The 12,812-nt window shown below is 30.2% G+C and overlaps 4 protein-coding genes across 4 annotated transcripts; all 4 read left to right on the top strand.

The window, feature by feature from the left end:
* Nucleotides 1–18: 18 nt before the first annotated feature.
* mge (translocase of outer mitochondrial membrane 22 homolog mge) lies at nt 19–1,509 on the top strand. The gene is made up of 5 exons (XM_047056931.2): nt 19–287; nt 347–412; nt 479–596; nt 661–906; nt 970–1,509. The coding sequence occupies exons 3-5, from the start codon at nt 564–566 to the stop codon at nt 1,030–1,032; spliced, it is 342 nt and encodes a 113-aa protein (XP_046912887.2). The 5' UTR covers nt 19–287; nt 347–412; nt 479–563; the 3' UTR covers nt 1,033–1,509.
* Nucleotides 1,510–4,729: 3,220 nt separating this feature from the next.
* On the top strand, nt 4,730–5,475 carry LOC124493825 (uncharacterized). Its single transcript, XM_047056932.2, has 2 exons — nt 4,730–4,839; nt 4,931–5,475. Exons 1-2 carry the CDS (start codon nt 4,828–4,830, stop codon nt 5,399–5,401), a joined length of 483 nt encoding a protein of 160 aa, XP_046912888.1. The 5' UTR covers nt 4,730–4,827; the 3' UTR covers nt 5,402–5,475.
* A 70-nt stretch (nt 5,476–5,545) lies between these two features.
* LOC124493814 (E3 UFM1-protein ligase 1-like) lies at nt 5,546–7,931 on the top strand. Its single transcript, XM_047056921.2, has 2 exons — nt 5,546–7,135; nt 7,194–7,931. Exon 1 carries the CDS (start codon nt 5,759–5,761, stop codon nt 6,872–6,874), a length of 1,116 nt encoding a protein of 371 aa, XP_046912877.2. The 5' UTR covers nt 5,546–5,758; the 3' UTR covers nt 6,875–7,135; nt 7,194–7,931.
* Nucleotides 7,932–8,432: 501 nt separating this feature from the next.
* Nucleotides 8,433–12,744, top strand: LOC142597593 (uncharacterized). The gene is made up of 3 exons (XM_075731845.1): nt 8,433–8,664; nt 12,164–12,335; nt 12,472–12,744. The coding sequence occupies exons 1-3, from the start codon at nt 8,433–8,435 to the stop codon at nt 12,704–12,706; spliced, it is 639 nt and encodes a 212-aa protein (XP_075587960.1). The 3' UTR covers nt 12,707–12,744.
* Nucleotides 12,745–12,812: the final 68 nt, after the last annotated feature.

The following is a 12,812-nucleotide window of genomic DNA, read 5'->3' as shown; positions in this document are numbered from 1 at the left end:
TTTCAACTTTGCCATGTGATTTTGGACAGCATTTCGCATTAATTAAATTTTTTTTTCTGTTGCTTTATCATCCTCATCATCATCATCATTCACTCGAAAATTCGGTTTTTAGAGAATTTAACCGTTTATTATTTCGTTCATTGTTTGTTAATTAATTCGTCCATGAAAGAGACGAACACAGACACACAATGTCGTCCGAAACAAATGTTCAATCTGATTTAACAAAAGAACAACAACAACAACTTCAAGAAGAAGATATTGCCATCGTTGATGATATTACTGTACTTGTATGTTTAATAAAATTTTAGAATTTAAAATTTTCAATGTTTTTTTTTATTTATCATAGGATAAACCTAATGATGATGGTGATGAGCCTAAAAATATTGAAATCGCCGACATTGATGGTGATAATGTTTGTATATGATTCATGATGGATGGATAGTTTTTCATTATTTTTTTTTTTTCACAAATTTCATAGATTGTAGCACCGATTCAGAAAGGAATCGGAAAAAAGTACTGCTGAAAATGTTCCATCTGGAACGGTGGCCAAGATAATTACTATTATGAATGATGATATCGATGATGATGACGATGATGTAAATATGATGTTTTTTTTGTTCAAATTTATTTGATGATTCTTAATTATATATAAAATGATAGGAAGAATTCGAAGATGAAACTATTGTCGAAAGATTGATTGGTTTGACTGAAATGTTTCCAGAACCGGTACGAAATTATACCTGGAAATTTAGTACTGGTTCATATAGCTTTGCAAAAGCTTTCTATGAATTTAGCCGTTCAGCTGTATGGATCATATCGACAACGGCAATCATTTTGGCCGCACCGGTTCTAATTGAAAGTGAAAAATCTCAATTAGAAGAAATGAATCGTCAACAACAACGTCAGGTTTGTATATATTGTTTATGATCCAGAATTATCGAAATTATTAACACGTTTTTTTCCAACTAGATCTTGTTGGGACCAAGTGCATCAGGTGCTACACCATCTTTAACACCACCAACATTGAAATAAACAACACAGGTCAACATTATAATATGATAAAAATCAATCAAATATCGCCAATATAGTTATCACAAAATGGCCATATATTTACTACTTTTTTTTCTCGATAAAAACAAAAAAAAACCAACAACGCCTTTCTATTTCGCTCAAAAAAAAAAAAAAAATTTGGACCATGTGAATCGATGAATTTGTTTTGTTTTGTTTGCCCACCACCCTTTCTCAAATATTCAAACAAAATGTATTATTTCCGTTTCTGTTCACATCGTTGTTTCGTCATACTAAACATCGAAAAAATTGAATATTTTTTTTCCCATATAGAATAGCTTTGCAGTTCCATTTAATAGTCAAGCAAAAAAAAAAAAAAAAAAATTTCCTGAAGAGAAGAAGAAAAAAAAATTGATCCAATCATCATTTTGTTGTATAAAACAATAATAATAATAATAATAATGTATAGAAAGTCAAATAAAAACTATTCTTTTAGTCGTTTGTTTCTTTTTTGATTTTTTTTTGTTTGTTTTCAAATAATAATGATTAACCATGAAATGAGGATGATGATGATGATGATGATTCGATTTTGTATTCACAAACCGATTCCATCCATGTGTTTATTATTATTTCCCATCCAGGGATGATTGGTAAATTATAAAATTTAATGAATCGTCATTTCATGGTTATTTATCGTCATCGTCGTCGTCGTTGTTGTTGTTGTTTGTCATTGTCGGTCGGACGTCGTATTTTTTATATTTATAGCTAGTGTTGTATACAACACAAGACATTGATCTATCCAATCTTTCATCTGTTTGAATGATGAATTTCAATAGAAAATTCATTCATTCATTCATTCATTCATTCACCATGAACAAAAAAAAATGTCTAAATAACTAATAATTTCTGCTTGATTGTCATTCTCTTGTTCCATCCATCCATACATCATCTCTCATCTCTCTCTCTCTCTATCGCAATTTATTTTCGATGGATTTAATTGAATATTTAAAATACACCATTTTTGTTTGGATTGTTTTGTCGATGATTCGTAGTGATTTGTTCAATACGTGTCCAAATTGTTTTTTCCTTGGCTCACACACACACAGACAGACATAAATTGAATTTAAATTTTTTCCAATTATTCAATGGCAATTTTTGAATGATTTGTTTCGATCCATTGTTGATTGAATATCTCATCCCCCCACACACACTCTATATGATGCAGCAAAATTTTTTATTTTGAATCTCAATCAAATCAAATCATATCATCATCATCACAAATATTTAATCTTCAAAAAAAAAATAAATCAAGAGAAATAAAATCGTATTGATAAATAAAACTACTTTATTAATGAACAGATTAACTAACTAACTAACTAACTAACAAAACTATATGATGATGATTGCTTAAACTTGGATAAACTGATTTTTTTTTCGTTCCATAATGATTATGATGATGATGGCGATGATGATACAAACAGTATGGACTTTTTTGGAACGTGTTACACTTACGTACATTGTGAACAAATGATACATTTAGCCAAAAAAAAAAAAAATTAATTATTTTGAACTCGAATAATTTCCAAAAAAAATAAATGAAAATGAAACATCTATGTGAATGAATTATGATAATTTAGGGTCAAAGTTTATCACATTACTTTTGTTTTTCGGTTCAAATCATCTATTGTGTGAATCATTGTCCATGGAGAAAAAAAACGTTTGATTTTTTTATTTTTTCTTCTAAATCAATATCATCGACCTTACCAGTCCAGAAGACATCAGGAAGTTTATTCGATGATCAATTTGTTTGTTTGTGTGTTTGTGACGACCCATTTGAATTGAAATATATTTATATAGTAAATGTGTGAATATCAGATGCTTCCAAAATAATAAAATCGTCTGTTTATTATTTGCCAGTGTGTGTGTGTGGGCCTAGATTTATTATCATGTAAATGAAATGAGATGTTTTTTTTCTTCGTTTTCGTTTGTTGTTTTAGTTTCCAAATGGATGATCCATTTGGAAGTTGGAGTCAAGTCTATGTTTGTGTGTGTGATATATATCCCACCATTACGTGTCTTCATATATGATGATGATAATGATGAATATGGAACACTTCGCGCCATCAATTTGTTGTTTTTTTTCGTTTGTCCCAAAAATGACCGATATTAATCAATTTTTTTTTGTAATAATAATAATGTAAATTCTCAGTGCTTTACACATTCCATTTATACACTAAACATTTTCTCGTTTTGTGTTTTTTTTTTTTTTTTTTTGTTGATTTATTCCATCTATTAAAGGCGTGTGTGTGTATATGATATTTGTTTTGACACACCTCTTGATCATCATCATCATCAAGAGTCTGAATTGTGTATATAATGAGATTATATCGATATGACGATATAGTCATCATCATTAATAATAATAAAATATGGCCAAAATGTCAATGATGTGATTGATAAATGTGTTGAAATCACAAATCGATCAGAAACAAAACATGATTATTCCATTTTTTGTGATTTTGCCATCATCATCATCATAATCAGCATCAAATTGATCATCATTGGCATTGCGAAATGATTATAAAGAGAGAGTAAGAAAGACAAATCAATTTAGCATAATCGAATAATCAGAAGAAGAAGAAGAAGAAAAAAAAATGTTAGTGACATCGACATTGATTTCTACATACATACCTGTCCAATGAAATGAGCTGAAATGGAAAAACAAAATTTCACACAAAATCAATTCATTTTAAAATTAAAAAAAAACATCAATAAAAAATGAATGATTATCATCATCATCATCATCTGTTTTTATCTTTCCATTTTTATTCACTATTTGTTTGACGCTGGAACTTAGTTTTTTGTTTTGTTTTTGTTTTGGAGGTCATTTTTCAATTTCAACATTGAATTTTTCATTTCTGTGAAATCAAAAAAAAAAAAAAAAAAATGATGTGATGCGATTTTTGTTTTTCTTACAACGATGTGGCAAATTGAATTCATCTTTGTTAAAGGATTAAGTAATCATTGTTTTAGTAGTGGTGGTTTCAAACATTTCAAAACATGATACATATTCAAATCGATCCAAATGATTTTATAATTTGTATTTCTTTTTTTTTTTTGGTGAAAAAACCAAGCAAAATCTTGTATGTTTCAAAAAGTATTTAATATGCAAATTAATTTCTTTCAGTGCGTGTGTGTGTGTGTGTGTTCCATAACAAAATAAATGTCATCAAAACATTTTTTTTTTGCACATTAATCCATTATTACCGTTATATTGACAAATGATCAAATGAATTGATAGTATAGCATGATCATAATCACCCCAAGTAGAAGTAGTTTCCTGTTTTTCATATTCAAGATTTTTTTTCCATTCATTTTGAATTGAAACTACCAAAAATGAGAAAAGATTCAAATATTTGATTCGAATGATGATGATGATGATGATGATGATGATAATGAAGATGGGAATGGTTTTTCTATTGAAACACAGAGGGAGAGAGAGAAAGGGGATAGGTGGGGAGGAATTATCATTACTGTTATTTACACTGAATTTATCGAAGAAAAAAAAATATTATTTATTCATTCAATAAAAACTCTCATTTTGTTGTTGTTGTTGTTTTAGTTTCATTGCATTATACAAATGTTCTGTCTGTGTCTATATGTGTCTGTGTGTGTGTTTTTGTGTGTTCATGAAGATGTTGATGATGAATCAAAAAGATGGCCGATGGCCATTATAAAAGCCATGGACATCAAAATTTTTACTCATTTTTTTCCACTGTTTCATCACCGTAAAACACACACATAATATTCGTTAAAAAAATGATGCTCAAGGTAAATTTTTATTCTTTTTTTCCGGTTTAATTCGATTCTTTTAATTTTTATTTCAACAACAAAAAAAAACCAAAAAAAAAAATTGCATCAGATTGTCATCTTATCTGCCATAGTTGCCTTAGCTAATGCTGGTAACAAAATCAAATATAATGCATTGACCATCGGTGATACATTGGCACATCCTGAAATGGAATTTGAACTTGGTGATCCAAAACCATATGATTGGAAAAATGAACCAACACCAAAACCATATGTGAATGAATTTAAAATTGCACAACCACTTGATGATGCTGCTCGTCATGCTGAACCAGAAATTCCACAGCCACCGCAACCATTTTCATTTGGTTTCTCATCAATGGCCAATGATGGTACACAATCACGGCAAGAAACACAAGATGCTTCGGGTAAAGTTACCGGTTCATATACTATTGTCGATGCTAATGGTGCACAACGTATTGTTGAATATTATGCTGATGATACTGGTTTCCATGCTAATATCAAATCCAATGAACCTGGTATTGAACAAGGTGAACGTGCTGGTGCTACTTATGAAAAATTATAAAGAAAATATAATTTTTATTATAAATAGAATTTCTAACTAAAAAAAAAAAAAAATTCAAATAAAAAAAATTTAAAACATAAACGAACTGATTGCCATCTATTGTTGAGAATTGACGTTTGTTACACACATGTGTGATAAAAACGAATTTTAGTCTTGTTTTGTTTTGTTTTTTCATTATGACAATTACAAGCAAATCATTTATGGAACAAACAAAAGATCCATTTTGAACAGATCAAAAAAGATAGAGCTGAAGAAGATTTGAAAAATGGTGTATTGCAAAATTATTTTTTCAAATCGAAAAACAGTGCTACAAAATCTATCGATGCTGATAATGATAGTAAAAAAAATCCACCAAAGATGATCATGGTGGCAAAAAAATGCAGAGGAAAAAGTTCCACTGGTGGTGATGGTGGTACTGGTAACGGTGGTGGCGGTGCAACTCAAAGAAGAGAAGTGAAAACAAAAGCAGTCAAAAAGAAATATAAACCCGGTCAAAAAGGACAAAAAATGGAACAAGAACCAGATGATGCCCGTATTAATGAATTGGAATTCATTCCAATGGAACAAATAATCGATGTTTTGACTGAAAAACTAACTGAAGATGTATCGAATGAATTTATTGAATCGATTGCTGAATCAATATATGAAGATTTACGTAAATCATATGAATCGTATGCAAAAGAATTGTTCATTACACGAAATGCTGAAATGAATAAATCAAAGAAAAGTTTTGCTGAATTACAGAGTTTTGTCAATTCAACATATTCAAAAATATTGTTATTCAATAAAACAAATGAATTTATTGGTGAATCATCAAGTCAAGCATTCAAAGATTTACAATCCAGATTGAATAAACATTTATTACGAACATTAGCAACAGATATTGTCAATGAATTGATTTCATTTTTCAATGAAGAATTGTTATCGGAAAATATTTCACATGAAGCTCGTACGAAAATTATCAATAAATTTGATGTGGAATTTAAAAATGATTTTCTCAAACTAAATGATTCACTGAATTCAAATGAAGTGAAAACTTTCATCGATGAATTAGACGAATGTGCCGTTAAAATTGATATGATGATCAAAAAAATTGATTCGAAAAAAGAGAAATCAATATTGTCCGAACATCAACAATCACTTTTGTTACAATTGAATGAATGTCAAGATTCTATTCTTTGTTTACATATTCTTGTATTGCTTGTATTTCAAATGGTTCATCATCATATGTTACATGCAAGTGGAAAATTTGTGCCACAAATTCTACAATTTCTACAAAAAGATACTAATGATGAAATTTATCAGCTAATTAAACAATGTCAAGATTATGTACTGCAATTTAAGGCCACCAAAGATGATCAGGCTAAATTGGATATAAAGACTAAATTGAATGAATCAATTGGCCATTGTAAACAATTGTTGAATGATTTTATTGCAAAAAAATTATCATTCAGAATTGTTGAAAATAAATAAATAAAAATAAAAATTTTAAAACAATTGTAATTTTTATTACACGATAGATGGCACTAAAGTGAGTCTTTATACTTTATTTATATATAACATGTGGTTTCGAGACACGTGGTGTTTTTTTTTGTCGATTGAATTACAATAACCATGATGATTGTACCGGCTTCATCATCATCTCGAAATCATAAAATTCTTGATGAATATCAACAACAATACAATAGGTCGACAAATCAATCAAATATGAATGGAAACGATTACTTTGATCAGGTAAAATTTAGCATTTTTCAATTGTTTTGATTGTAATTTGTATTCGATTCATTTTTAGACATCCGAATCTAATGATCATCATAACGACCATTATCCAATGATTCACATCGAAATGGAAGAATTAGAAAAACTTTTTGATAATGTTGAATCGAAATTTGATAACCTCTCGGAACATATCGAATCGTTGATTATGAATTCCATTCGGCAACAACAGCAACCATTCGATTGTCAACAAGTTGAACAAACGCCGGCTCGATCGAATGTTTTATCTTTCGATCACGATTATTTCCATATTGATAACGGCGATGACAACGCGCTAGAATTTGTGGATCAATCAACCACTTCGTCATCGAAAGAGACACGTGATTTATGCATCAATCCTAAAGATTCTCTTATCACCATCAGTTATGACAATCCAAATGATGAAATTGACGACGATCATCTATATATCTACACAGAAAAAAAAGTGGTGGCCTGCGAGTACTCGCGATTTTGTGCAGTTGAGAAATCTCGCCAAAATCGCGAGTACTCGCAAACGGCATACGACTAGCCGACTGACTATCGATATATCGATAGTCTACTCGCGATTTTCGCGACCACCCGACTGACCGATTGTTTTTTCGATATATTGAAATCATCGATGGTGTCGCTCACCGATTGTTGCAGCAATTTTGACCCCCCTTTCATTCCCTTTACCCCTCATATTAATTTAATCGATATATATTGAAATTTAATTGATTTTATTGAAATATTAATTTATTAAAAATTTTAAATAATTAAATAATTTCAAAAACAAGACGTCTTATAACGATAGCCAATGCAGGTAAACATTGAATTTTCCATGTCCCGATAAAAGCTGAGAGAACACAAAATGTAGATCGATAAGAATTATTTTACGATCAGATGGAAAAAATCTTTTAGTAACTTTGCGATCTTCACTCATTATTTTTTTTTTATTACGGAAAATGGGGGATAGTGTGGTTTTAAGAATATCGATATATTCTTCAGAATTCACACTATTGGAGCACAGTCTCAACTCTGATCTCCCACCATGCCTATTGTTAAGAAATAATTATTAAAACATGCTAAAAAAAAATCTTACCATATGGCCCCCCAAACCATCACACTGAAACCGTTAAAATTTATTAATTCGCATAAAAATCCAAATACGCGAATAATGAATTGGGCATTGAAATTGAATCAATATAATTATAAAATCGAATATATTTCTGGAAAAGAAAATACTGAAGCTGATTTTTTATCACGAAATCCAAGTTTTCAAATCAATCTTTTAACAATGGAACAAATTTCGGAAGTACAAGAATTTATTTCTACTCCACCACCACGTTGTGTTTTGTATAATGGATTTTATGTTCGATATACCGATAATCGAAGAAGATTATCGTATCCCTGTAAAAATCAAATTTACAGAATTAATCGTGGACAAAATTTAACAATCAATAAACAAACCGTTTATTTTACGAAAATGACAAATGGATTTACATCACATATAATTCATGATGATATAAGTGAGATCTTGAACTTTCAAGCATTTAATTCTTTTAATTCAACAATTAATTTGCATGATTTATCTACAATGATTGAAAAAGAAGATACACTTATTAACAAGATTATTTATTCATACATACAATCATATTATATTACATTTATATAATCACAATAATTTTGATCATATTATTATCAATAACAGTAATTCTCATTTTTTGTCAACACAACAAAACAGAAAATTATCGAAAAATTATCCAAGAACAATATCGATTAGCAGCTATTCAATCAAGTCGAACATAAGAATAAATTGAAAGTTGAACATGAAAATAAACATGAAAATGTAAACATAAACACAAATTCAGAAAAAAATTTAAATTGAAAATATTTCTTAAAAACATAATATACTATATGAACAACACCCGAAAAATTAAACACAATAAGAGTGGACTACACACATTTACGTGCATTTGTAAAACAAAAATTTTGATTCATTTCAAACCATTTCCTTTTCTCATTTTACTCAATATTTCATTTGTTTGTGTTTGTTGAATTTTCATGTTGCACCAACATTTTGACCACCATCACCATTATTTTGACCATCATCACCAAAATTATTTTGACCATCATCATCAGAATTATTTTGACCATCATCATCATTGGATATTTGTTCGATTAAAATTGCCGTGGCTTGGAGCCTCTTGGCTTGGTATGCCTGATTCTTCTTGTGATACACGAATGTGCGATAAGCATCGCTAAACTGAGAAAATCGACTTTCGTCGGAAAAAATTACTTTTTTCCAATAATCAAGAGGCATTTCAGCCATTTTATTGGCCCATAAACGACGCTTGTTTATGTTTTTCTTGGATAAAAGTGGTTTTTTTCTTGCTATTCTGGCGTTATATTCGGTCATCTTGGTGTATTTCTGTACCGTATTTCTCGACACATCAAGATGATTCGCCAATTCTTTGCCTGTTATTGCCGGTGTTTTTTCAATTTGACGACCAAGTCTTCTCAATGTTTGCTCTGTTGGACCAGGCCGACCTGGTGGTTTGATGGCATTTGTCTGCCCATTTTGACGATAAGTCTTGATGATATGTTGAACATTAGACTTACTTCTCTCCACTTTTTCGGCTATTTTGCGGATACTCAGCCCGTCTTTGTGATATTGAATCACCATCCGTCTCAATACCGTCTTTTCTAGTTGTTTATCCATGTTTTTTTTTGATTGAAAATTAAAATATATTTTTAAATATAAATATATGAATGAATGAAAAAACAAATAAATAAATCAATTGATGAATAAATCGATAAATGAATGATCTAATGAATTAATCACTGAATAATCGTTGGTTTTCAATCAATTTATCCTTCTCTTTATGTATGCCTGCTGCAGTGCAATGAGTCATAAAAGTTCTAAAATTCGAATATATCATACAAAATTCAAAAACCTACAGCTTCGTGGCTGGTGAATAAGCGATGAGAATGGAATGAGGTGGCAAGCCTGATAGTGGATATAAAATCAGGTTGATTTGGGGGGGATGATTTTGTCTTTTTGTTTCAATCAAATAAAAAATTAATTTTTGGTAAATGAATTGGCGGCGAAGATTTGTTTTCATGAATATCGAAGAATTGAATTTGTCATGGTCCTAATAAAGTTAATCTCTAATTTTATATATAAAAAATTATATAAATCCATGTGGACATATTGTATTTTTGATCATTTTATGATTTGAATAGTCTGAGCTGTGCTTGTTAAATTGTATTTTCGTTTTTTTAATTCTAACCAACAATATGGTATGAAATAATCGGGTAACGCAACAGCTAGTTTCATATCATTGGAATTTCCTTTTCAAAATGTTTCTTAACAATGTATTTGAGCCGGACATGGGGATAATGTTTGTCGACAACCTTCGTTGTTACAATAGCAACGACAACGAAAATGTTTGTCAACTTCTTTGAAGGATGCAGTTGCCATTTGAAGTTCACCAAGACCATCTTCATCGTTAGTTGCATCGACATCCAAAATTATCATCAGAATTGCAAACAGATCATGTCTTATGAACGGATTCGATCAGATACAGAACTTGACAAAAGTTGCGTTCTCGATGTCAATGGTATAATAGTCGTTAAGATCAAAAATCGTTCAAATTATTCGGCTATTTTTTAGCGACTTTTTGTGTGGATATAGTCGGAGTACTCGCGAAAAATGCGAGTACTCGCAAAATTTCGATTGTTCGGCTATATACACTCAAATAGTCACCAAAAAATAGCCGAAATACTCGCCAAAATCGCGAGTACTCGCGCACTTTTTTTTACTGTGTATCTCTTTATGACGCTTAAATTTCCACTGTAAACTGCAATTTTTACACTCTGCAAGTATAAAAAACTGTATTAACTTGGCATTTGATGCGGGGAAGCCGAGCTGGACATTCCTAATTATTTTCAGTACAAACATAACTATTTAGTATGAGCTACTCAGTGTGTGTTGTGTGTGTGTGTCTGAGCATGCGGAAAAACTTTTGAATGCCGCTGAACAGTTCGTCCAGCTCAGAAGTAGAAGTCGCTTCCAAAGAAACGCATTCTGTGGTATGTAGCTTTGACAAAGCTTTTTTTCATTGTTCTAGCTTCAGCACACGTTGCTGCAGCTTTTGCATCCAATAGATGGTGCAGTCATTCAATAGAACATAGAAAGAGTTCGAATTCGAATTTTAGATAGTGACACACGTGATTTTCATTTTGTGTGCATTTATGAATATGATGAGCATATGATGAGTATATGATGAGTATGAGTATTGAAAAGTGAGTATTGTTTTTATCAATTCTAATTCTAATCTAATCTAATCTAATCATCATCATTTTATAATATTCCGAAATCGAATTTGAATTCGAATAATTTTCATTTCATTTCATTTGTTCATGTCTGCTCATCATCATCATCATCTCAAATCTCAAAACATTTTTTTCTCATTTTTTTAAATTGGTAAGTTATTACATAATACCTGATAGTAGCTGAAATTATTAATCAATCAATCAATTTTTCAATATCTACTATAATATAATATATTCCAATATTCTTCCAATGATTCCAATAATAATTCCAATAATAATGATAATGATGATATATATATAAAATCCGATTCCAATGTTCCTATGAATGAAAAAAAGATTGTAATGGATGATCATGATGATAATCATCAACAACAACAACATATTGATAATGATGATAATCCAAATCATCCATATTATCAATATTATCATCAATATTTCTTGCAATTGCAACAATCGCAGCAGCAATTACAAAACCAATTGTTGTTGTGGCAACAACAACAAGAACAGCAGCAGCAACAACAACAACGCCGACAACAACAACGACAACGGCGGCAGCAACATCATCGTCACAATCAAATTGTAAATGGTTTTATAAGAAACCTTTTTTTGTCGCAATTTCACAACAATAGTCAAAAAACAAAAAAAAACATAAAAAAAATAAAATATAAATAAATAAAATAAAATAATCAAATTGTCTTTCTCACCGAAAACATCAACAGAAACATCATCTAAACTGTCATCGTCGTATACATACTGGTGAACGGCCATATCAATGTTCATATTGTAAGGCTACCTTTACTCAGAAACTGTTAATGAATCATTGTTTCTTCTCTCCAGTAATGTTCATTGTAATACATTGTTTGTGAATGATGCATGAGTATGCTTTTTATAGTCGTTCTATTATTGTGAGAACTATGATTATGTTTTTGCTTACTCTCATGTTTGGTCCTATGTATTCTTTCTAAAATTTAATCATTGAAATAAATAAAATAATCAAATTGTCTTTCTCACCGAAAACATCATCTAAACTGTCATCGTCGTATACATACTGGTGAACGGCCATATAAATGTTCACATTGTAATGCGACCTTTACTCAGAACTCTAATCTAATCCGCCATTGTCTTATACATAATGGTGAACGGCCATATCAATGTTCACATTGTAATGATAAATTTCGCCATAAACATGTTCTTAATAGACATATAAAAAACAAACATTCTGACGTTGAATAATTATAATATAATTTTTTATTCTTTTCAATTAAAACTTTGATGATAATTGTTACAAAACATTTACAATTGATGGTGCTGTTTGTGATGACATTATAAAAGGTGATGA

This window comes from Dermatophagoides farinae, chromosome 6, assembly GCF_024713945.1.
Source record: "Dermatophagoides farinae isolate YC_2012a chromosome 6, ASM2471394v1, whole genome shotgun sequence".
In the NCBI taxonomy this organism is placed as follows: domain Eukaryota; kingdom Metazoa; phylum Arthropoda; class Arachnida; order Sarcoptiformes; family Pyroglyphidae; genus Dermatophagoides; species Dermatophagoides farinae.
The sequence above is the reverse complement of the archived record's forward strand: the minus strand, read 5'-3'. Positions and strand labels throughout refer to the sequence as shown.

What these genes read in the sequence shown, in the direction of transcription:
- mge (XM_047056931.2), top strand. Translation starts at nt 564, where the DNA reads ATGAATGATGATATCGATGATGATGACGATGAT. An exon ending in TCGATGATGATGACGATGAT is followed by an intron (nt 597 to 660) that starts GTAAATATGATG and finishes ATAAAATGATAG; the next exon opens with GAAGAATTCGAAGATGAAAC. An exon ending in ATCGTCAACAACAACGTCAG is followed by an intron (nt 907 to 969) that starts GTTTGTATATAT and finishes TTTTCCAACTAG; the next exon opens with ATCTTGTTGGGACCAAGTGC.
- LOC124493814 (XM_047056921.2), top strand. Translation starts at nt 5,759, where the DNA reads ATGATCATGGTGGCAAAAAAATGCAGAGGAAAAAGTTCCACTGGTGGT.
- LOC142597593 (XM_075731845.1), top strand. Translation starts at nt 8,433, where the DNA reads ATGGAACAAATTTCGGAAGTACAAGAATTTATTTCTACTCCACCACCA. An exon ending in TATAATTCATGATGATATAA is followed by an intron (nt 8,665 to 12,163) that starts GTGAGATCTTGA and finishes TAAAATAATCAA; the next exon opens with ATTGTCTTTCTCACCGAAAA. An exon ending in TTCATTGTAATACATTGTTT is followed by an intron (nt 12,336 to 12,471) that starts GTGAATGATGCA and finishes AAAATAATCAAA; the next exon opens with TTGTCTTTCTCACCGAAAAC.